This window comes from Rhynchophorus ferrugineus, unplaced genomic scaffold, assembly GCF_030347505.1.
Source record: "Rhynchophorus ferrugineus isolate W39M unplaced genomic scaffold, kcgeb_rfMv2 rfM1, whole genome shotgun sequence".
In the NCBI taxonomy this organism is placed as follows: Eukaryota; Metazoa; Arthropoda; class Insecta; order Coleoptera; family Curculionidae; genus Rhynchophorus; species Rhynchophorus ferrugineus.
Window position 1 is genome coordinate 85704485 of NW_027472580.1, and position 25055 is coordinate 85729539.

At 33.2% G+C, this 25055-nt stretch overlaps 1 protein-coding gene and 1 long non-coding RNA gene across 2 annotated transcripts in view; one reads left to right on the forward strand and one right to left on the reverse strand.

Annotated features, from left to right (window-relative positions):
* RhoGEF3 (Rho guanine nucleotide exchange factor 3) overlaps window positions 1–25055 on the reverse strand; it is a 421983-nt gene that overhangs the window by 147682 nt on the left and 249246 nt on the right. The window contains exon 12 of the mRNA XM_076419229.1: window positions 9738–9972. Coding sequence (XP_076275344.1) covers window positions 9738–9972 — 235 coding nt within the window. The remainder of the gene's footprint in view (window positions 1–9737; window positions 9973–25055) is intronic.
* Window positions 22881–23834, forward strand: LOC143191405 (uncharacterized). The gene is made up of 2 exons (XR_013004494.1): window positions 22881–22908; window positions 23512–23834. It is a non-coding gene; the product is annotated as an uncharacterized LOC143191405 (long non-coding RNA).

The following is a 25055-nucleotide window of genomic DNA, read 5'->3' on the forward strand; positions in this document are numbered from 1 at the left end:
CTATTGTTCTGTTATATTTGCATCAAATTTACACTAGACTATTTAAGCCAAAGTTAAGTGTTTAACACTTATCGACTATACAATCTGGGGTGGTTTGCTCTCATTTCGATCTTCCAGTTCCTTTAGCGTTGACTAGTACCTCTATTGTTTCCTTGTTGTGATTTAATAACACCATTTCATGTTTTGAGGCAAAATTTAGGCTTTATTCGTAAATCAATTTGATTTAGAGTTCATCGTACCGCCCTTAATTGGTTACGTAGCGATAAATGACGGTAATTAGCCCAGCTTAAACTTGATTAAACTTGATTTCTTTGGTTTTAGGTTAATTTCGCAGTACCTTCCGATTAACCAGAGCAGTTCCTTGATTTTGAGCCTGATTTGCTGTGATTTTTGCTCATGTGATGTTTCTACTTTAACTTACAATCGAGATAGATTTTGAGGTATTTCGCTGACAAAAATAAGGCGACTAAGGTATTCCACAAAACCTCTCGTTTATTTTGATGTTCACTTTAGCATTTGAAGTTAAAAATAAGAAAAATCAAAAAAAGTAATGTTATATAATCGAAACTTTATAAAAAAAAGTATTATAATAGAACCTTTTTTACAGTAAAATGTTTAATTTATATTTTTTGAAAACTACTATTACTATTATAGCCTTTAATTTAATTAAATTTATTTAAATAAATATTGTACCATGTTACTTTCTTCATTTTTCTCTCTTTGTAGTACCTATATATTACAAAAACTACACTTTCTTGTGGTACACCTGCTCTAGCTTCATTTTATTGCAAATAGGATTCCTCTTTTATTATTTTAGATATTCTGGCTGAGATATAAGAATTAACTGGTTCAGTGTGCATCTTTGATAACATTCTCTGTTTGTTGATGTCAAACCTTGTTGACGCTTTAAGAATATAACTGAGCAGACTTCGTAGGCTTTTTTAGTGACATTCGTTCTATAATTCACTTAAATTTTTTCAATACAAGTTTTTCAAATACCTTAGCTGTTACCGGCAGCAGTGGAATAAGTGTATGACGTCAGTTCACTATTCCTGGTTTTGGGCGTTATTTGGGGGTAAATTATTTAATTTGAATAAATTTGTAGTTGATGAATATTGATTGCTTGTGATATTACTACTAGCTATAAGTACTTTATTAGAATGACTTAAGTGACAGAGTCAGGGAGAGGCTTCAAAGGCTTAAGAAAGTTGATTTCAACGTCGAGGAGAATGAATAGGGAAAAAGGTCTAAAAGGCATTAAAACAAATAATTGGAAGATTAAAAACAAAACGATCATGAGAATTTTATTAGTAGGAAAGCGAAAGAATAATTTTGTAACTTGCTGTTGGCCGACAATGTAAAATTTATGGAAATTTATAATACAAGAAAATAATTAAATAGAAAACCCTTCATATTTGGCAGACAGCTACTTCTTCGAAAATATATGATATGTGTAAGCAACATCTTATATTATACTGTAGCGACCGCTACGACCCTTTAGGCCACCATGCATTCACCTACACCAAGTTCAAAGTTTGGCAACGCCGGTGAATTGGTGCTATGCGGTTCCCGGCTATAAAAGACCACCACGACGACGTCTCGCTCTCTTTTCTTTTCTCCACGCCATTGTACCTAACTTTTACCTAACCTAATATCCTGTCAATTCTCCCGTCGACCACATGTATCGATTAAAATCGCAATAAACAAGTATTTCTTTAATCAGTGTTTTTAGTTCGTGCGAATTCCTTTCAAAAATAGTAGTTAGTGTTCTGACAAACAATCACATCGACAGCCACACATTTCGACCGACCAACCTGCCCGACGAACATTCCTACAATTTGTCATCCCGACGTGATCAAAGTGCCTAACAGGTAAACCAGCTCAACATAAGCCACTCGACAGGTGCTTGACACGTGCATGGAAGGATAGCACGAGGAACGGAACCCATCAACATCACAGGGTCGACGTTATCCCACGAGACTAGCCTGTTGGACGAAAACGGCAGAAGTCTATCATGCATAACATCAACACGTGAACACCCTTGCATCACGAAACGGGACACGTAAATCACCATACTTATAGATACACTCAAACAAATCGGAATGCCCCAAGACGAACGATGCCCTGCTACTATTTTGATGGCATCTGATCCCGTAAAACTTCTCGCTCAGGTTGGGATCCCCATCGCATTAGTAGTCCCTGGGCGATTGTTTGCATGATTGCGGGTGTACTCCGGAACCTGCACCACATAGAGGTACGTCCCACGGCAGTTCCACTAGGAGGGAAATTATGTAGCGACCGCTAAGACCCTTTAGGCCACCACGCATTCACCTACGCCAAGTTCAAAGGTTGGCAACGCCGGTGGATTGTTACCACGAGGTTCGCGGCTATAAAAGACCACCATGACGACGTCTCGCTCTCTTTTCTTTTCTCCACCCCCTTGTAACACTACCACTTCCACAGCGCTGCAGTACTTCCTAACCTAATATCCTGTCCTGTAATATCGTACCTAACCTAATATCCTGTCAATTCTCCCGTCGACTACATGTATCGTTTTATATCGCAATAAACAAGTATTTCCTCAATCAGTGTTTTTAGTTCTTGTGCGAATTCCTTCTAAAAATAGTAGTGATTGTTTGGACAAACAATCGCATCGACAGCCACACCGACCGACCTGCCCGACGAAAATTCCTAGAATACCAACGTTGAAATGATAAAGCAATCTTCTAATCTAGTAACCGTATGCTGCTAGAAATATAACTCTAAAATAAATACATATTTCATCAGGCCTATAAATTAGTTTTAATTATAACAGATGGTATTAATGTGAATTAAATCACATCGGGTACAATTTTAACCAACATTATATTTCTTCATTAAGTTTCACTGACAAGCTTCACTTTCAGTATGTGTCATTTCGTGAAAGTGTGAATAAAAATGCTTTTTCATTTTATTGCAAGTATTTGAATTTATATCGAGTAAATCATTCTTGAGTGGAATTTTACTCCAATTTGAAGAAAAAGACGGTTAAAGGTGTCAATGCTGTGTGAAGCTCATGGCAACCATGTTCCACCGATTTCAATATGTGAACACTGTTTTCCATGCTTTAAAAGTGGTGCTTTTGACACGAAGACAAAAAGCGTTCTGGACTGGCAAAAAAACGAAGACGTGGATTTGAAGGCATTATTCGATAAAACCGAAGATTCTTATCGACTACAATTGATGTGTTTGATTCTAGGGTTGGGCGAGTAATGACCGGAATAGAAGCAAAGATACAACAATGTTATTATTCAGCATGACCGCATATTGTAAAACCGTATTCTCCATACTATGCTCCATCTGATTACTACTTGTTCCGATATATGAGTGATGACCTGTCTGGGCAGCACTTTACTCCTTATAAGGATACTAAAATATGGTCAAAAAAGATACATCGTTGAGAGATGGGGAAAAGTAGAGACTATCTATTGAAAAGACATAGTATAAAATACATTACAGTACAAATTTTCGATAGCCTATATAGGAAACTATAAGAAACAATTCAATTTGCCAAACGACTACGTAATGAGCATGCCCAATATTACTTGGTGTGTGAACTGGAACGAAATGACTAATTCATAAGACCAACAGAGCCTGAAATGTAAAATTTCGATAGCCTGTATTTCGGAAACTATAAGAAATAATTCAATTTCGTGTATTGTATTCAAAAATACACGGATGTCATAATAAAGTCTTAATAAAGATTTCATTTAAAATTACAGAAAATTCTTTAAAACGAATTTATACGCCTAATATAAAAAAATCAAAACATACATAAGAAAATAATTACTCCACTTATGAATAAATCCACTTTAAAACGAAAAACTAATAATAAAACCCGTAAAAATCTGCACTGAACTCGACGCTAATGAAATGCCCTTGTGAAAGCACCGCGAACGAATGGAACAGAACCAGATAAATTGAAGAAAATTGCAGCCGTTGTCAATGCACGAGAACGAACATCCTCCCATTTTTCACCCCGTTGGACTCGTTACATTGTGTCTTTTTATCAGCGAGAAAATTTAAACAGCTTCTCTTATTTATATGAATTTGAAGACTCCCGTATATAGTCGAGAGATAAAGGAAATGGGAGTCCGTTAAAAACACTTTATTTGAACACGAAACTTTACTGTTTCTATCTTTTATTTCTTATTGTTTATTTAGGGTTTTGTTTGGTAGGTAAAGTGGTGTTTTCTCGTATGAACTTTTAGAAAGTTACAGATAAAATAAAACTTCATTTATTATTTTATCACATGGTGTGTATTCAAAAGCAATTTATCTTTTAGGCTTTGTACTTCAACATCTTCATGACCATAAATCGAGTGGATTATCTCGCTCTATTTATAAACCAGTAAGTTATTATTGGTGCTACAGGAGCATTATTTACCAACTCTCGGCTTCGTTGACAGCCAGCTCCAAATTTGTTCATTTTAGTTTTGCGTTGCGGCGAAATGACAAAAACCAAATTATGTCACTTGACAGATACCCGATTCCTCACGCATAATCAACTAAATACCTCGGAGTATATCTCGATGGTAGGTTAAACAAGAAGCTGTACTGGTTAGTCGGGAGATACTCTCAACTAGACCTAAAATCGAAGAGATTGGTTGGTCATAAAGACAATGTGGACCTATGGTGCACATATGGAGTTGCAAAAAGACATCAAACCAACTAGTAATACAGCGCGCCCAAAACAAAGTGCTACGATTAATTTTCAATGCTTATAGCTACGTAACCAATGAAGAGTTGCACAATGACCTGGTAATCAAATGGATATACGAAGTGATCCAAGATTTCACATTAAAATATGAAATAAGGTTGCTAAATTACAGCAACGTGGAAGCAATACTGGACAACACGCAGGACATCAGAAGATTGAAGCGAACTAACATTATAACAACAAAAACACGAACACAGTTTTCTAGGAACTGGTTGAGGGCACATTGTCAAATGAATATTTGAATGTTATAGATGTCAGACTGTAACTACATCCAATTCCCAGAAATATTAACAAAATGTTCTTTCCTCCACTAGCACTATCTTGGACAGGCCAAAGCTCCTGCAGCCTGACCGATTCGGCATATTATATTAGTCGTAGGTGACACTTTCTCTTGCGCTTGCTATAACTGATTGTACTAACTGGCCTTTGAGATTAAGTATATTAGGGAAGCTAGTCAATATTTTGTTATTTTCTTCATATAAGCTATAAGTCCTAAGAATGTGAATCAAATTGTGTGGAATGGTCGAAGCCTCATCATAATCGGCGAACATCAGATGGATCAAGTTTACAGCATCGCACTGAAACTTATGTCTCTTTTTAAATACGCTTCCCATAATTTAATTTAATGATATATTGAAAAGAAGTATAGAGACGATATCTTCTTAGTGAATATATATCAACTCAGATCTTAAATGAATTCGAGAAATCATTTTGCACTGGCAAACAGCTAATGGAACTATGGTTAAGATGCCTAAAGAAGTTTAATCAATAATTTTTATGTTCAGAAAGTGAGTTCGTGTATACAGTCGAAGGTATGGTGATAATCAATAAAAACAATAAATGTAGTCCTTCTACATCTAATATGTTCCTCCACTGTAATTTGTTTCCTGATTAGTTTAATTTTCATAAATATTATTCCAACAATGATAGATAATCCTAGGAAGTTTTTAAAATTGATATCTTATATTGATATTTGAAAATCACCTATTTTCAAGTAGAAACAACAAGTACGGTATAATTATTATGATGGTGATTACTCTAATGTGTTTCTGTTCCTCTTTTTCATTCTACTATTATATCCATAATATTTATTTAACAACGTTGTGAGGGTTTCTTATTTCTGTTAATTTACAAAGACATATTTGTAGCTTATCATAAATAGAAGAATCCAGAAAAGACTTTTGACCATTATTATGATTTTCGCCATTTTTCATTTATCATCCATAGGTGAGGAAATATGGTATAAATACAATGATGAAAAATATGCCTTAAGATATTTTTGTTCCTCCTGTTCATTCCATAGCCAAGTATTGATGGTTTTGTTCCCTTCTTGTATATCTTTTATGTTTAGTTTAACAATGTTGATTATTTTAATTTGTGTTAATGAATTTAACAAATGCATATAGTGGTTTGAAGAAAAATACATTTAAATAATGGCGATTACGGTTTTACGTAAATTAAATCTACTAATGGTAATGTAAGTTTATGTTTTTTAGCAAAACATAACCTTTATAATTTACAATACTTTTATTTATAATGCTTGGTGGTGACCAATTAAATTTTCTATTGTATTAAATTTTGCCATTCGAACATTATTTCATGATTTGAAAGACATCAGAGATGAATTTTATTATTCAGTAAAAATACATTCCCTTCTACTTTATTTACAACTTAAATTTATATGTTTACTGTCGTGTTTGTATTTCTGTTTTGTTATGTTTACTTATGGATTTTATACTTGAGCGATAACGTGGAAGATTGTCGAATATATTCCCAGATTTTTAAGGAAAATTATTTTTCACAGGTATGTTTCTTTAGAATCGGAAATAAACAGAAATCAGACAGAGTTACATCAAGCCAATACGATATATGTTGCAATAATTAATATGTTCCTCATTAGCTGAAAGATTCTTGCAATATTTCATGGATGGTGTAAGAAGATGAGTAAGAGGTTCGTGTTTTATTCTTCTATAAAATTTAAATTTAGTTGTGTTATTTTGGTAGTTTGGCGAAATTTATGAACAGTTCAGTTTGAGATTAAAATTGATAAAATAATTCAGTTACAAGTAAATTTATTTTTTACTCTATATTAAAAAAAGAAAAATCCAATATAAATTATCAAAAAAAAAAGACTAGTCAACTTCGAAATATTAATTAAATTTTAATTGGTTCAATTCTAAATTCAGCCGTCATTCAGATCAATCGATATCAAAGTCTTATATTTAACTAGCATTCATCAACTCGTTTAAAACTCACGAAATCACTAATTACGACTGAGGAAAAAAAACACTTGGAAAGGGAGTTCGATAAAAGCTTCGACATTGGAACTCGTTGCCTAGTTTGAAAGGAGTTTCGAAAAAAAACCAACCGATGAAAAATTAAGATTTCTCCGACTGTAACTACTTTCAACTTTCAAGTCGTTTATTAATCATTCAAAGAAACAACTGACGCGAGCCTTTTTAAACCGGAATGAAAATTAGTTTTCTTAAGATTGTCTATATAGTTTTTTCTTATTCTAAATTAATAAGGAATATATAGGTTTGCAATTAACCAGATTTATTTTATATAAAAATTATAGTAACTGGTAAGAATTAGACATGTATGTTAAACATGTTATATTTTAGTAATGATTTAATTTTTATTTTATTGGTGAGATATAGCTAGAATTTGTTGAGAGTGAAAATCGAAGAATGTGAAATTCAGAGAACAAATTAGACAGGATTTTGCTAGGATGCAAGAGCAGTGAATACTATGAAATAATTAAATTTGCTACCAAAGTAGACCTAGATCAAATAAATAAAATATAAAACTATCAACGGCACTCTAATGATCCAATGACAAACAAGGAAAAGAGAACGCGTTATTATATAGGAGTATAGGTAAATAAATGATTGTTTTGTAAAAATAATGATGAACTGGAGATTTATATCAGCTTAAAAGTACGATCATCCATTCGTTTTAGGACAGTAAATGTACAATATGTTAACCGAAATCTCGAGGTAATTAATGTATTAATGGGGTTTGTGGATCAAGAATAGTAGCAACAATTGCAGCGGGGATTATAGTTGATTATATTTGGGGACATTTAGGACACAATTTCACTGCTTTCATATACAGTAGTGGCTTTTTCGTTTGGTTTTAACCATATTGGCTGGATCTGAACTAAAAGATTTTGGTAATGTTTATGTATATGGTTTTTTGAGTTCATATTAATTATTCAAATGTGTAAATTAATTTAAATATGGTGTTTTTATAAAAGTAGAAAGGTCAGGTTTATAGTGCTAATATTTTTGTTATTTAATTTTATTCAATAATTAAGTAAAATGTGTTATTTCAAAAATGTTTCAATGTTTATTTTCCTTCTTATATATATTTTCAACACTAAATCAAGTATTTATCAAATTTGTGTATACTTATTTGTAAAAAATAATTTATATATAAAAAAGGAGTAAGTAAATGAAGCTGTATATACGTATGCGCCAAATCCGGAGATATTTTTAAGGGATGTATCCGGTATTATCAAGTTAGTCAGTTTACACAGACACTAAATTCAGACTAACGTTTAAAATATTCATCCATCACATCCTACTTTCGGTTTTGGTTTCAACTATTTAAAACTGATTATTTTGGTGCTAATGACAAAGAACTGTCTGGAGGACCAAAAAGATCCGAAGATAATTAAAGAGTTAACATATTAGATGAAAACCCAGCTCAAACTCTTAAAGAACTTTAGAGGCAGTTTAACAGTTGATGAATCAGTTACTGCCAGACGTTTACATGCGATTGAAAAGATCGAAAAGGCTACCTCATGAATTGACTGAAAATACAAGTTCAAACTGTTTCAACATCGTGGTTTTATTGCTTGCTAGGCAAAAAGAAGAGTTTTCTGTAGCATGTTGTACGTGGCGATAAAAATTTTACATACAACGACAATCTTAAGTACAAAAAGTTATGGATTAATCCAGGGGTGCCATCCACATCGACACCGAAGAGGAGTATTCAGGGCCATATTGTCATCATTATTACGATCTGTTAAAACTGAATTAAACCGTTATTGCAGATGTCTTCAACATTATTTGAACACATCGACAGGATGTATGTTATGTACATGGTAAGTGGTAATACAGTTTTGTATGAAAATGCCCGATTAAGAAGTTGCAGCTCGAGTAGGAAATTGTACCACACCCAGCATATTCACCAGATAAAGTGCCTTCTGATTACCGCTTGTTCAGATCGATGCAATACGGCCTAGCTGGCACACTGTCTCGAAATACTGATGAAGTGCAAAAATGTATAGATGTACATCGCTGCCAAACCCATATCGTTCTATCACATACGGTATCACGGTATCACGGTATCATCATATTACCAAAAGGAGAATATCAATTTCCCTTAATAAAGGTATTTTTAAAGTGAAAAAATGATCAGAATACATGCAAGCGTATAATATTAGTAAAATTCTATTCTTTTGTGACTTTAACTGAGTGAATTCTTATACTGTAATTTACATTTACATTAGCTTCTTCTTTCGTGTTTTAAGGCGAAACCTTGGCAAATCTTCGCAGGTCATCGTGCAGTTCTTCGTTGGTTACGTAGCGATAGGCATTGGTATTTAATCGAAGAATTTTGACTAGACCAGATGACTAGTTGATAATTTTCGTTTAAATAAATAGAAATATTTTGGTGGTTTAACACTGAAAAGAAAACCGATATACAAGAAAATGTATAGTTAAATAGTTGAGCTTTGATTTCAATATTATTATAGAATTCTTCAGAAAGATTCTCTAATATAATTCACAGTAAGTACAAAATTAACCTAAATGTGTTATGTTTAACTAATTACTTTTATTGCTTTCTTTGTTATATTTTAGGACCAAATTTACTAACTACGAGTTTTTTGGACTACTCCACGGTCCACGGCTTTAACCTCACGAACTATTATTAATAAATAATTAATTAATTATTACCAAATACTTACCGATATTTTTGTTCAACGGTTCTTTGTTCTTCTTTGTCGCCCTCATTTTCAACGCCAAAACGTCCTGCAGAGGACGCCGTCGAAGGGGCACGGGCTGGTGAAGACTCCTCTTCGGATGGGACTGCCTCGGAGGCGGTGTCCTCCGAGCCGCAACTGTCCTTGCTGGATTTCCTTTGTGGAAAACGTAGTGAGAAGGTCTTGCGGAATTTCTGCAGTACACTCTCAGTATTTGGTGCTGAAATGAAATGAAAAATTATTATATTACTTCAGATTAGTCAGTTATATTATATATACGAGGGTAGTTCAAATATGATGGAGACAATCGCTGTAAATGGCGCGCATGTATGTTTTGATGGTCGTGATTTGAGTATGTGATAAATGGGTCCCTTACGAACAATGCGGCATAGTTTTCGTGTGAAGCGCATGTTCCACGTGCGTGCTACGACCTTGAGTGAATGTCAAGTGTCGACCGCCATAGCGCTACGTATTGTCATTCGTTTTTTTATGTGGGAAGGCGTTAAAAAGACGGATATTTTTCTATGTGTGTGAAATCAGTTCGGTAGTGAATGCATGAGTAGTGCTGCCGTGTTTAAATGGGCCAAAGCATTCAGGGATGGACGCGAAACCGTCTAAAATGAGCTGCATGATCATCGCCCGCGAACCAACATCACACCAGACAACATTCTCCGCGTAAAACAACTCATTTTGGAGGACCGTAGGATAAATGTTCCAGACATTTCGGTTGAACTTGACATCAGTATTGGTTTATCATCTATGAACACCTTCAATATCGCAAATTAATGGCGCGATGGGTTCCTAAACTGTTGAACTTCGAGGAAAACATTACGCGGTTGAAAGTTACCTAATGTACCATTAATGCTACATACTACTCTAACCTTCTGGAAACACACGTGAAACTCGCCTATCGCTCGAAACGGAGGAATATTCCAGCACGAAGTGCGATTCTTCTCCAGGATAACGCGCGCCCTCATACTGCGCCTCTCACGCTCGATATAATATCGGAATTAGGGTGGGAGGTACTATAAAGGAGCCCTCAGAAGTCAAAGATTCACCACCGACGACGAGGTAGAGGAGTTCGTGCGTATATGGCTGTCCGAGTTGCCCAAGGAGTTCTTCGATACCGGCATCAAAAAATTTCCGGAAAGATGGACAAAATGCGTAACTAGTGAGGGGAAATACCTAGAAAAATTGTAAATTTTTGTAAATTGTTTCACAGTACTTGTCTCGATCATATTTGAACTACCCTCGTATTATAGCATACTTTATTTAGTAATAATTTGGTGTTTTGTAGAAAAATGGAATAATGATAGCAACATTTGCAAAACAGAATAATAATATTTATAAACCTGTTTGTTTAAAATAACATAATTTTTAAAAGCATATAATAAAATCAAGAAAGGCTTGCTTCTTCAATTTGTGTATTTCAATAGATATGGATATTTCAGAATGGGACACTCATGGCAAGATTATAATAAAAATAGTATTAAGACAACAAATGTTGATTAAAAAAGGTAAACAATCGAATAAAATTTGATTAGGTTTTATTAATCATAACATTTATTAATAATTCATTTCAGGAAACCGGATTACTTAAAACAGGAGTGATTAATAACAAAAGTGAACAACTATTTGATAGACTGGGAATTAACAGCTTATTTATTCACGAGAATAAAATTTTATGAATATGAGATTTTGATTCAATGCTGACAATTTCCAAGACAGAGTGATGAGAGTGTAAACAACTAAAGGTGAGTATATACTTAATATACGATAACTGTAGGAAATCATATTGTAGAGTGCGAAAGGTGTATGTGCATAGATATATGTGTAATTGTTCAGTATATACATAGCCATTAAGTTAAAATGCGTGAGGTGAACAAACTAAGGAGAAATGCAGTGATATCAAAATGACTTTAGAAGGAAATACACTATCGAAGGATATAAGAACTAAACATAAAAAGTAAATATGCTCTCTGATGGAAGTAAAATACATTATTTTAAATTTACGTTACTATAAATATAGGAACGTTTAGTGCATCGTGATTGATTAGTGATAAAATGTCATTACTTTTTGTTCTTGGTTTATTGTTAAAATGTATGTTTCCTTCCTAAAATAAGTTAAAACGTATTTATTTACTGATACTAAATCATTGAAAGAAATTTCTATAGTGGTCTGGCCAGATTGTTCTTCAAGCCATCCATTGTACCTTTAAAGGTGTACATGTTAACAATATGCCGCAGCTGTTGCTGTTTGTTCCCGTCTAAACTTACTTACGCTTACAAAGGATAAATCTTCGAGCTAACAAAAGATTATTTTATATTAATTATAACATATTTCTTGTTAGGATACATGCAGATGTTTCCCATATTCAAGTAATTCTATATAATCGTGAAGAAAGGTGTACTTATTCGTTGTTTTATCGTGGCATAGTTCGGCAAACATAATAAATACATTGTCATCACGTTCAAGTGACGTGAGGCGATCGCCGAAAGCCGAAGCCTACAAAAGAGTCCCGAGCTCGCCAACCTAGAAAACCTCACGAACCAACATTAAATCACGGACTTACAAGCATTTAACATATTTGGAATGGACTGGCCTGTCCTAGTAGGTAATAATTTATAAGGGTTACGACCAATAAGGGCGATGAATTTGCCCGTGTCCAGTGTCGAGTACAAGATAATTTATGATGGAGTAATAGGTTTCATATCTTGGAATATTTCTGCAAATTGTTACGTGATTATCTGATATACACGATACAAAAAACGCCTAAATTATATTCGTAATGTATAATGTTGTTAGCAAGGCAGTAACTTTAATTTTAACAAGATAAAGTTTATACTTTTTATTATTATTTGATTATTACATTGTTACTAGTCGTTTCGCTAGGCTATAATGTAGGATTTTAGTTCGTTGTGCTGTTTTGGTAACATTTTCTGTAGTTTATGAACAAGGCCTTCATGCCAAACCTTATCGAGGGCTTGTGTTACATTTAATAATATAGCTGAGCATAATTTTTTTCTTTCGTGGTCTTTTCAATAACATTTGTTATTCTGTGGACCTGGTAATTATTGAATGTTTGTTAATAAAGCCAAATTGATGTGTTGGTATTAGGTTTTTTCTCTTTATGATCGGTTTTATTCTTTTCAACAGGAGTTTTCCAAAATTCTTAGATATTACTGGCAGCACTGATATAGGTCTATAGGATTTTATTTCGTTTGCTAACTTTCCAAGTTTTGGGATCATTATTATTTTCGCCATCTTCCAAATGCCGTAGGCATGTTTTAATCTAAATGCTGTATTGATCAAGTTGCTGAGTTTTATAATTCCTCTTGTTGGTATTTTTTTTGTAGTAATTCTCCTGTTATTAAATCATAGCCTGCTGATTAATGTCAGTTTTAAAAACTTTGGTTAGCTCTTTCGGCGTGATTAATTCAACCATCTAATTTTCAACTTCTATATCCGACAAGTTATGTTCAATATTAGTTTCATTTGTTTTTTTTTCTAGATATTCAGCAAATGCTTCTTGGTTATTGTCAAGTGCCCAATTCCTATATAGGTCTCTTATAGGTGGACTGTGTAGATATGAGCGTTTTAAATATTTCGTGGCTTTCCAGAGTGAATAATCAGTTTCTTATCATTTGACTAGATGAAATAATGCACAAAAGATATCAATTATAATATAACGTGGCAAAAAACGTGTTTGATATCAGTCATTCTTTTAAAGTTTCAGTATAATTTGAGTTTTAAAATAAGATAGTAAGACCAGTTTCGTTGTTATATGAATTTCCTTTAAATTCAACGTTCAGACAATACCGTTAATTTAAGTAAAGCTTTCATATTCTGAACAACTCAATATAGGATGGGAACTTAAAACGTACAAGGAGTGACCGGTAAGGGGATTGAAGTGTTGGGTGAAGAGTTGAAGAAACAGGTTGGGTTGGTATACTAGCAGTAATCTAAAGTAAAAATAAGTGGTCCGGCAATGAGAGTAAAACAGCCATACGTTTATCTATAGTTTTATATAGACCCTTGTATACGACTGAGATTGTCGTAGTTGGTTTAACTACCGGGGTTTGTGGATGGGTAGGTTTTTTTCATATTCTAAGGCACCTAGGGAGAACCATACACTGAGCATGTTCGTGAAACTCTTCACGAACGAGATGCCTTATTCGAAGCGAGTATTGACGTTTCTCATAAATTATGGGGCAATGAGAACGCGCGAACTTTTTTTGGACTGGAATACTTGAAGTAGTGCCAATTGTCTCCCAGAGTCATACCTGTACCATACCTGTGCTCCGTAGAGGCAGACTGGACGGACTAGCATCTTATCGTCGCTTTCTGGGGGATTGGGAGTTTCGTTTTTCTACAGAGGGGTGCAAATAGTAGGCTGTACACGCCATTGCCTTTGCAAATAGAGTGCTGTATTCGAGCTGATCATTGGAACCTGCGGTTGAACTGCAGACCAATGTATGATACCTTCTCGAGTCAGGGGATAGGGACTTTTTCGATTTGAACGCGATAAGCGCAAAACTCCTTCTTACATTGGAACAGAGTAGTTTTGCTCGGGATAATTTGCAGCCGCCAGAATTTGTGCCACGCAATCGCCTGGTTCAGTTGGACTTGGACTGTAACCGGTGGTGAAGAAAGCTATATCATCTACATAAAATGCTGTGTGAGAATGTTTGTGAAGTGGGAAATCAGCCATGTAAAGGTTGATCAGATTTGGTGCTAGTGGAGCACCTTGCTTGTTGATCAGGGCTGCGGAGATCTTTTTTCGAGAGGAGACTGCGCCGTCGATCCTCACTTGAAAGGATCTATCGTACAAGTGTGAATGAATTAGGGAGATTAGGTCATTCGGTAGACCTAGCTGGTTCGCTCTGAAAATTAGACCGTTATGCCATATTCGATCGAAAGCTTTAGAAACGTCTAGAAAGATGGCACCAGCTTTGCGACCTTTCCTTACTGCCTGGTGGAAGGTTGCTGCGACGCGGGCAGCTTTAAGCTGCAGCAGATTAAGTGGTGAGCGTCAGTGAAGATATTTAAAGCGTGTAATATCGCTTTTTCGGCAAGTTTGGTGAATGAATTAATCAGGCTGATGGGCCTATTAGTCAGATGGACTTGACTTGGCTTTCTTTTTTGGTATAAGAAGTAAAAAATGAAAGAATGGACAATATAGTCAAAAATAACATTATTACTCAGAAATAATAATAATGTTAACCGAATTGAATAAAAATAAAATATGGCGTATACAGTTTCTGTCACATTAAAAATTAAAATATTGCCTTTTTTAAATGCTATATTTTTCAAATTATGAAATTATTTAATTCACTAAAATTTGTAATATTTGACAACAACAGAAACGTATTTAATAAGAAAAATATTCAGACGTATCTAGTACCTATGTACCTAGTAGTACTATAAAACTTGGAATTCGATTACCGATACTATCAAGTTTGAGCAAAAGTTCTCACAAGTTGCCAAAACTGTTGCAAGTAATCTTGTATTATTGTATAGAACATGATTGTTGACAGCTGAACATCTGAACAGCTGAAAAGATGTCTTGCCTGGTACCTGGGTAAATAACACCTTTGCAATACCGGTAAAATAAATTCCGATTCTGTGAGATTTACTTTATTTTTGTTGAAACATGATATTAGTGTATTTGACTTGATTGTTGGAGTTGTGATAAGTTTATTGATAAATGAAGTGAATTTGAATTTTTTAGAACGAGTAATATAAGTGTTGTATCACTAGAGATTTAGTAATTTTAGTTGTTTTTTAACGAAAATATATGTTATGCTATATATACTAAAATATGTCCATTCTAAAAACACTTAACTGGCACTAAAAGTTAAAATCAAAATTTTTGTTAGTTGTATTTGATAGTCTCATTTTTACAAACGAGGGTTTATCTAGACTGGACCTACTGTTAAACGGGGGCTCCAAACTGGCGATTTGCCAACTTGGTGATCATCCCAGAAGACATCCGGTCTTAAGCAGCCTGTTTACTGGCGTGACTGGGATTATTTTATTTGTTGGATTTTGCACTCTTGCATAAGAACAATTACAAATATTAAACAATCACAGACACAAATTTACGACCATGCCACAGTAGGATTCGAACCTGCGACTAAAGCAACAGCAAGAGATAAGCTAAGCTAAGCTAAGATATAGACATTCCGTTTATATAAAATCAAAATATTTTCTTTTCAATATAGTAATGAAAACATATATAGTAACTAGAAATTGATATGTTTATATTAACTCAGTTCAATATTTTTGCTTTTCAAAAAATTTTTTAATTACTGAAGACAATATTTAACACTCTATTTTTCTGTTCATCAGGTCGTGGGTCTTAAGAGTATGAAGTATTAAATAAATTCTAAATAGCTAAACACAATAAAGTCTATTGGAAGGAGTTGGAAGTTATCGACGACTGGAAGAGTTCAGAGATGTTCTTTATCTTCCATGTGGAAGTTGGAAATTTATAGAAAAATACTATAAAGCAGAGTTTGTGTCACTGTTAAAAAAACATAAAAGTTTCTAAGCTCTTTGTGAAACTAGCGTTTTGATGAAAGTTTTAACCGGTAGGATATTGTATATTCCTGTTTTACCTTTGTTAGATATGAACTTGTAAAACATGTTTTTGTTTTCATAAAAATGTGACTAACAACCATTGTAAATATAGGTTACATTATAAAACAGATGCCTTGACTTAATATATTGACTACATTAATAACACAATATACTAATCAGCAATATAAGAAATGCTTTGTAATAAGGTACCATAATTAATGTAATTAGCCATGCATAACTAATTTCATAACGGCTAAGTTTAAGAATTTTTTAAAATTATTTAATTAATATATTGTTACTAGTCGTTTCCGTCTAACCTACAATTTGTCCTTATGCTAACTTAAATATAGGTATATAACTAGGAGGTCCCATCGGCCCTAACTCAGTCTCTGGTGAAATTTTGTTTATATATGTCACTGCTGAATTGTTTAATATATGCACCTCACTACAGAATACTACACGAGATCAGATGGTTTGATACTTTTGAGTCTGTGTCCTGTTCTGGTATTATCTAAAAGTTGCAGTATTTCAATATTAGTATGAGAGTAGAGTCTTTTCTCATGCCCCCTCACAATTCTCTTGATTTCTTGACTGACTGTGGGTACCTGAAGGTCTCGATGTAGGTTATCAGTCCTATAGTATTTGGGTGCACCCACAATACCTCTCAGGACTTTGTTCTGAACAATTTGTATTTTATTAATGTTTCTCTTTGCAGAACATCCGTATGTCCATATAGGTTTCAATATTTGCTTATATAATAGCAATTTATTATGTACTGATAATTGTGATTTCCAATTCCAGTTCTTTTGTTTTCTTCTCTATATGTTCCTTCCAGCGAAGTTTTGCATCGAGATTCATTCCGATATATTTAGATTTGTTGCTATATGGAATGATAAGTGTTATTTAATATTATTGGGGCTTGTACGTTCTGTTTATAGGTGAACTGCACATGTACAGATTTACTTTCATTAATTCTTATTTTCCAAGCTTGTGTCCAAATTATTTATATTGTCACTTGCCTGATGTAATTTCGTGAGGCTACTTCACTATTGTCTCCGACAGCTATAATCGCAGTATCATCAGCAAATGTACCCATCGTGATATTTTTTATTTGTGGTATATCACAAGTGTAAAGTAGATAAAGCATTGATCCCAGTACACTTCCTTGTGAAGTTTAAGAATAACGGATAAAATATTGCAATACTGGAACTATGTATTTCAACCAAAACGCTAATTAAATAGAGGCTTAATATATTTTAATGTTGGAAGAGCTTCAATTACTCCAGCTTAAGAACTTTAATAAAAATAAATTCGTTATCGGAAAGTTTCGGTTTCTAATTAAGAATCTTTGATGTCTGTCTACTGTGCACCGTCTGACTTTAAAAGTTGAAAACTTCGAGTTATGAAACTTACAGATAACAGACAAATAATTTAATGAAGTTTAAAAAGTGTATTTTTTATATCAGAATCTTTTTTCTCTATTTCAGTTTTTTGATTCATTTATGTTTTGGCTTATATATATGCTCTTAATGGTCTCCATTAAAAATAATTTTACTCATGATGGTTTTTAAAATATTTTTGGATCTCTTTTTTGAAGAATCTTTCTTTATCGCGAGATCTAAACCACAGTCCTCGGTATTAAGTTTACCGATTGGCGAATGACCAACTTCGGAATCATCCCAAAAGACATACGGTCTTAGCGAACCTGGTTAGTGGAGTGACTGCGATCATTTTTCTCATCAAACAAACATGTACGACCATGTTTCAGCAGGATTCGAATACGAACTATACGAACTTTGCAACAGGAGGACACCACTGTCGTCTAGGCTATTGCGCCAACCAAGCCGACAGTCATGTTTATTAAGCAATAAGTGCAATATAGTGGAGGTCTCTATAAACTTGGAAAATTAACAAAGTTGCTTCTTAAGTTGTGTTTCTTAAGTAGTGTTGTTTAATGAGAAAAAGATATCAATCATTTTGTATATCACAGACTTTTGCACAAAATATGTTGGCAATCTTCAAATAGATAAAAATATGAAGATACAGTTATACTATTTCCGTAGTCACCTGGATATAATTCTGGATAATTTGGGAAATTATAGTGAGAAACAGGTGTATTAAATTAAAAATAATTGGGTCTAATTATTTTGCTTATTTTTGTCGCATTTTTAATACAACAAGTACATATAAGTACTATGTTAGTATGCACGCAAGTTTTAAAACATTTTTTGCAAATATGAAATAAATATTGTAGCGACCTTGAGGCATGTTGGTTAGCCTCGTCTAATATTAATTACTGGTAGTGCATGTAAAATCATTTTAGCAAACATATATTTATTAAAAAAATACATACTATACATATTTCCAAAATAAAACAAATATCTAAATACAGCCTTTATATTCCTTTTTCTACTCACTATAATTAAACCCAACATATTTTTTTAAATAAATATCTGCTATATTTTGAGTTTTAATCTATTTGGATCTATTTTAATTAATAAAATCTTTTTAATCATGAGTGTTGAGCATAATTTTATATACATCATATTAGACAAAAGGATGAACGAATCAGACTCAAAATAAAAGAACTGTATAGGAAAAGGTAACATTAACCTAAATTTGGTGAACGATATATTAAGGGAATTCTGAATAAAGGTCCCTGTATAGTACAATTTATTTATTTCTCCCACCATTATCGGTGACGGATAAAGATAAATTAAACCATTAAATAACCGAGCAAGAATGGCCGAGTTTAGAAACATTCTTCGACACAGCGGACCGCAGATATCAACCCCCATAAAGCAAAACTAACCGTTTGAAAGCCGAACGGTCCCAGTCGCTGTAAAGGAACCGTTCCCGTTTAAAGCATTCACGCTGATTGATCGTGAATGGGAAATACGGTCCGCCGTCCCGAAATGACCAACTTTTCAACGCTGACCCCACCTTTGCCCTTGCCGTTTTGCTTAATTAAACTAAAACTTTATTTCCGAACTCGGCGGAATCGGTGGGATTGTCTTAATGCGCGCGAACAGTCCTATTCATTCATCATACTTTCGAAACTTCGCGCTACCCGAACAACGTATTTTACTTCCGGATGGTGATAAATGGCAGAAGTTGGTGTCCTATAAAGAGTCGGGCTAGAATTATGCAATTTAAGCTGTATCGTTTACAAATTAAAGCGGTTTTTCGTTCGAAAATGTAAATTTTTCTTATAAAAGTCATAAATGGTATGAAATATGATGAATGAAAGGGGAATGGACAAAATAATTTGAATTTCAACACCTAACATATACATAATATTAATGTATTAATAAGGTAGTTTCACAGGGTAGTAGCTTGGGACCACTGCTCTATCTACTCTATAGTACTAACACAGTTATCATGGCAAAAATCTACTAAGGCTCTAGAAAAAGTTCAAGTAGCGGTCAACAAGATCTATAGATGGACTAGAGATTGGAAAATACATCTTACATTAATATGCTTAGTATAATCTTAATTTACCAATTAATTTATTACTACTGTTCTATTGTACTTGCCTTAATACACAAGAAAGGTGACTACGGAATTAATACATCAGTATGTATTTCACAAATTAAAATAAAACTAAACTATTTAAGCTAAAATTAAGAATACACTTATGCAGTACACAAGTTCCTGTGGTTTGGTTCGCTTCATCTCCTGATTTCTTACGTGTTGTCAGGTAGTTGTATTGCTTCAACGTTGCTGTGATTTAGCAACTTTATTTCATGTTAAAAGCGAAATATTGGATCATTTCGTATATCTATTAGATTTCGAGTTCATCGTGTAGCTTTTCGTTGGTCACGTAGCAATTAGCATTGGTAAATAATCGTAAAACTTTGTTTTGCGTGAGTTGGATTACTAGCTGGTTTGATATTTTAGTGCAACCCCATGTGTGCATTCCATTTGCTTTATTATTGACTGATAAACCAATCTCTTCGCACTAACCTGTACAGTTACTTGACTTTGAGTATAATCTGTTCTGCTTTTTTCTCTAATATGATGTTTCCAGTTTAACCTATTATTGAGATATATTTCGAGATATTTAGCTGATTCTGGTTGAGGATTCGGGCATTCGTCAAGTGATATAATTCGGTTTTTGTCATTTCGCCCTAACGCAGAATTAACACGGATAGATTTGGAACTTTTAAGTTGTATTTTTCAATCTCTAGTTTATTTGTAGATCTTATTAACTGCCAGTTGTACTTGTTTTACAGCTGTAGCGACCTTGAGGCATGTCGAATTTTACATAGTGGAATAACGGTCTACAAAATACCCAGAAATATAATCCCAGATGTTGAACACGGGCGGGGTGCCAGCAGCGCCAACTAGAACCCGATAACGAATAGCTGGCAACCCCGAGACGTTTATCTGGGATGTTATTGAAGGGTATTTCCATTCAATCAGTACTCGACCATCGTTTGGTTTAGACGTGTCACCATCGACTGCCCAAGCCTCGTCTCCAGGTAACACCGCTGCCATCCGTTTTATCATTTGTATCTTTCACATTTTTTATATAGTCAATAAATAACGGTCACATAATGTAAACACCACTGTTTGATTTCTTTTTACCTCCATTCACCAAGCCACATCATTTACCCTAAACAGCCTTAGGCAGAGATACACTGCCAGGCACTGTTTCTTTTGTTGTTGGGATATTAGCAGTGTAAAGTAGATGAAGGAGTGGTCCCAAAACACTACCCTGGAGAACTCTAATCAAAATAGGTTTAAGTCTTGAGAATTCCACTTCATGCGAGACTATAGAATTTCTTTCGAAAAGATATGATTCCAGCAGTCGACAGTAATTCTGCAGTAATACTTTCCTCATTTTCTAGGTTAATCCCAAATATTGCAGGGCAGATTTCTTATCTTCGAATGCCTTTCAAACAACCGCTGTTACTCTGTGCACTTTGTCGATTATCGAGTGGTGATTTTGAAATCCAAAATGGAAATCTCATTTTTATATAAATGATTTAATAGGGTTTTAGAAGCAAATTCCCAAATAATTTTGATATCTTAGGTAGCAGCGAAATAACAGAAACTGATTAAAAGCCAAACAATAGATTTATCTATGCTTCGTTTTCGGTTATATTATATACCTTTATGCTTTTAATAATTCTTTAAGGAATGGTTTATAACTTATATTTCAAGATTTTGACATTTTACGATCGAATAAAATTTTTGATGGCTTTTTTAACAGTACTAAATTTTTAAAACAATTTTTATGTTCTTTAATATCAGATTTTATTGGACACTATCAGTTTTTTCAACAAACTATTAAAACCGTTAAATTCATAGGGTTATGATACATATTTATTTTAAACATTCTCTCGTAATAATACTTTTATTAGTAGCAAATAGCAAGATATTATTAAAATATATAAACATAAATTATACTTTTTGATATAAGTTATTAAATTACATATTTCTGTATACATTCAAACGTTTCATGACAATATATTTAAGAAAATATGAATTAACGTTTTTAATAAAATTAGTTTTTCTTTGGTGCTGTTTTGGTACTCTATTATTTCTCAAAAATTTACCTTCAAGTAATTAGTTCAATTTTGAAGTTTTGAATGAAAACTAACTGCAACCTACCCTAAATTTAGCCTTTGCTGTAGCATAGTGTTATTAATTAATAGTAGTGTTAAAGAAAATATTTTAGAGATAATCATATCATCAATATAAAAGAAATTATCCAATATATAGTCAATTCAAAACAGTAGTGGCGCACGCTATCAACATGTGCCTGTCGAAAGTTGTAAATTCGTTTTACTCGTAAATTACGTTTACGTTTCGATCTAGAACATCCCTCTATACATTGTTGGGTGATATAGGATTTTAAGTGGTGTAAAGATAACCTATGAAGAGGTTCAATGGCACTTCCTGGCCAGGCTTCACAAAGATTACAATTTTTAAACAGATACAATAAAATAGAAGAAGCATTATTATATCAATTTGTATATTTAGATGAGGCGTGAATATTTCAGAATGGTACATTGGATCATTCATGGCAAGATGATAATACATATAGTATAAAGACAACAATAGTTAATGGAAGAAGGTAAATATTGGAATAACTATCGATTAGGTTTTGTTAGTCATAATATTTATTGCAGATATATAGTTCTTCATGCTGGAAACAGGAATGCTTTTATTCCTGATGCAGAGTTAGTGTTTTCCTCTGAGTCCTGAGGTAGATTGGAAACAAACAGTTTAATTTATCAGTTGCTTAGTGTTTCTGAAAGTGACAGTGATTGAATTAAACTGAATGAATGTTGGTTTATGACCCAATGCTGACAATTATCAAGACAGGGTGATGAAAGAGGAAGCAACTGTTGGGAACATGAACGTTTGGTTAAAATGTATGAGGAGAGAAATTATACTAACTGTTTTGCAGCTATGGCAAATAAATTAAGGAGAATGCAGTGATTAAATATAGTTTTATCAAGAAAAATGTATACCAGGCATATCAAAATGACTTTACAAGGAAACATTTTATCGAAGGGAACAAGAACTAAGCGAAAAACTTAAATATGCTCTATAATGAAGGTAAAATGCATTACTCATATACACAATTGTTAATTAGGCGGATTAGGCCTTCGGGGGATACCAGTACATAAAAAAGCGCGCCTTGAACTCTGTTTATACTAGTGTGGAAAAAAATTCAATGCAAATATAGCAACTCTAACCTATTAATTAAGCTGGCCGTATAATTAATTGTAGTTTTAAGTTCTTCGATAATATATGCATTAGATGTACTATAATGTTATATAAATTTTAATACATGATATTTCTGTTTAATTATTTTATTTAGATTAGAATTTTGTTATATGTCAAAGCCAAAATTTACTGAAACTTTGATTTGGTGCGGCAACATTGCAATGTTTTGACAGATCACGTGGGTGCACTACTATTTTGAATGGACTATAGCATTATATGTTCCTCCCTCTAGTAACAACAAATAACTCCGAAATATATACACATTTCTTCAAAAAACAGACATTATAACCTTTACTTGACTTTTTAATAATAATTGACATTTTTGAAGCGAATAAGTGATAATGGTAAAAGGTGAACACAATGATCGAAACTATTTTATACACAGCATATAATGGATGTTAAGCATAAGAAATCTTTTTTAATTATTTTCAGTTTCAGAGTATATAAGACTCAACATCACAAAGCTACTGTGTTGCTCAAAACAACTTTGTTTAATCACCAATGCATATCGCTACGTAACCATTTGTGAATTGCGTGATGACCTCAAAATCAACTGGATCTACAAAGCCATCCAAACTTTTGTCTTAAAGCATGAAATAAGGTTACAAAATCACAGCAACATGAAAGCAATAGAGCTATCGGACAACACGTAGGGAACCAGAATATTGAAGCGAATCAGATCACATGAACTTGTATAACGAAAAGTGTTACTCTTAATTTTAAGTAGTTTTTATCAGTTTATATATAGTTAATAAATATGTGTCCATAATCGTCTTGCTTGTGTATTGATGTAAGTACAAGAGCATTACTAATGTATGTAAAAAAATGTATTTTTCATTTTCAAAGCCATTATATCCCCTTAAAATAATTATAAAAACATACTTATTAATGCCATTAAAAATTACAATAAAATATGATAGTAAAAATGTAGAACAAAAACATAATTGAATCGTTTTGGTAACGAATCTCCATGTCAACGTTCGCCGGTACAAAATCAGGTGAAAGCAACCGTGTGACACTTAAAATTATTAATCATGCATTGCATTCGGAAATTTAGTACAGCGATTATCTCTGCTTTAACTCTCACAAAATGAGTATTCGTCTTAATTACTGCGGCTGATTTATTGGTATTGAGGGTCCTTATTTTCGAATATTCAGATTTCTTGAAACAAAATCGAATTCTGTTGATGACACCGACCTGCCTTGACTCACTTTTTCCTTAAACTGGAATCAGAAAGTTTGTTTATTACTTTTATCACCTTTATATTGTTCTTGATCTTGTGTATACTGTGGTTATCTTAATGTTGTCTCGGGTATTTCAATATTATAATACTATTCGTTATCAGACTATCATTCCTATCAGTTTTGTTATGTCTATGGTAATTAGTATCATTATATAATTCAATTATCATAAAGTCACAATATTAGCGAATGAATAAATTATTTCGTGTGTATATTTTGTTTTAATTTTATTACTATATCTACAACAATTTCCTATTTATTTATTATATTTTAATTTTGTTTTACATTCTATGTTTACTATTTTTTATCTATTACTTTCAGTTACACTAATTTTTTATCATTTTGTCCTATTTACTTTTTAGTAATGTCTTAAGCCCTTATAGGTTGTAAGATCAGAGTTGCTCTCTTCTTAATCTTATCGTACTTTTATTTCTTATTTTGTTGCGTGTACAGTACGTACATTTAAAAGTTCAATTAAAATACCACATTATTATTTTACTCATTTATATGTTATGAATTATTTAGTTTTAACTTTGTCAATGCTTTATTGTGAAATTGTATGTAACAAGTTTGTTTAAAGTAGACAAAATTCAAAGCTTCAGAGCTTCCTAACCGATTTGTATACCAGGTTTTTACACTTTTGGCCAATCGTTCCAACATATAATTATATTTAAAAAATACTTCACAGATACCTTCACTGTACCTCACAGATAAGACATTTTACTGTACAACAG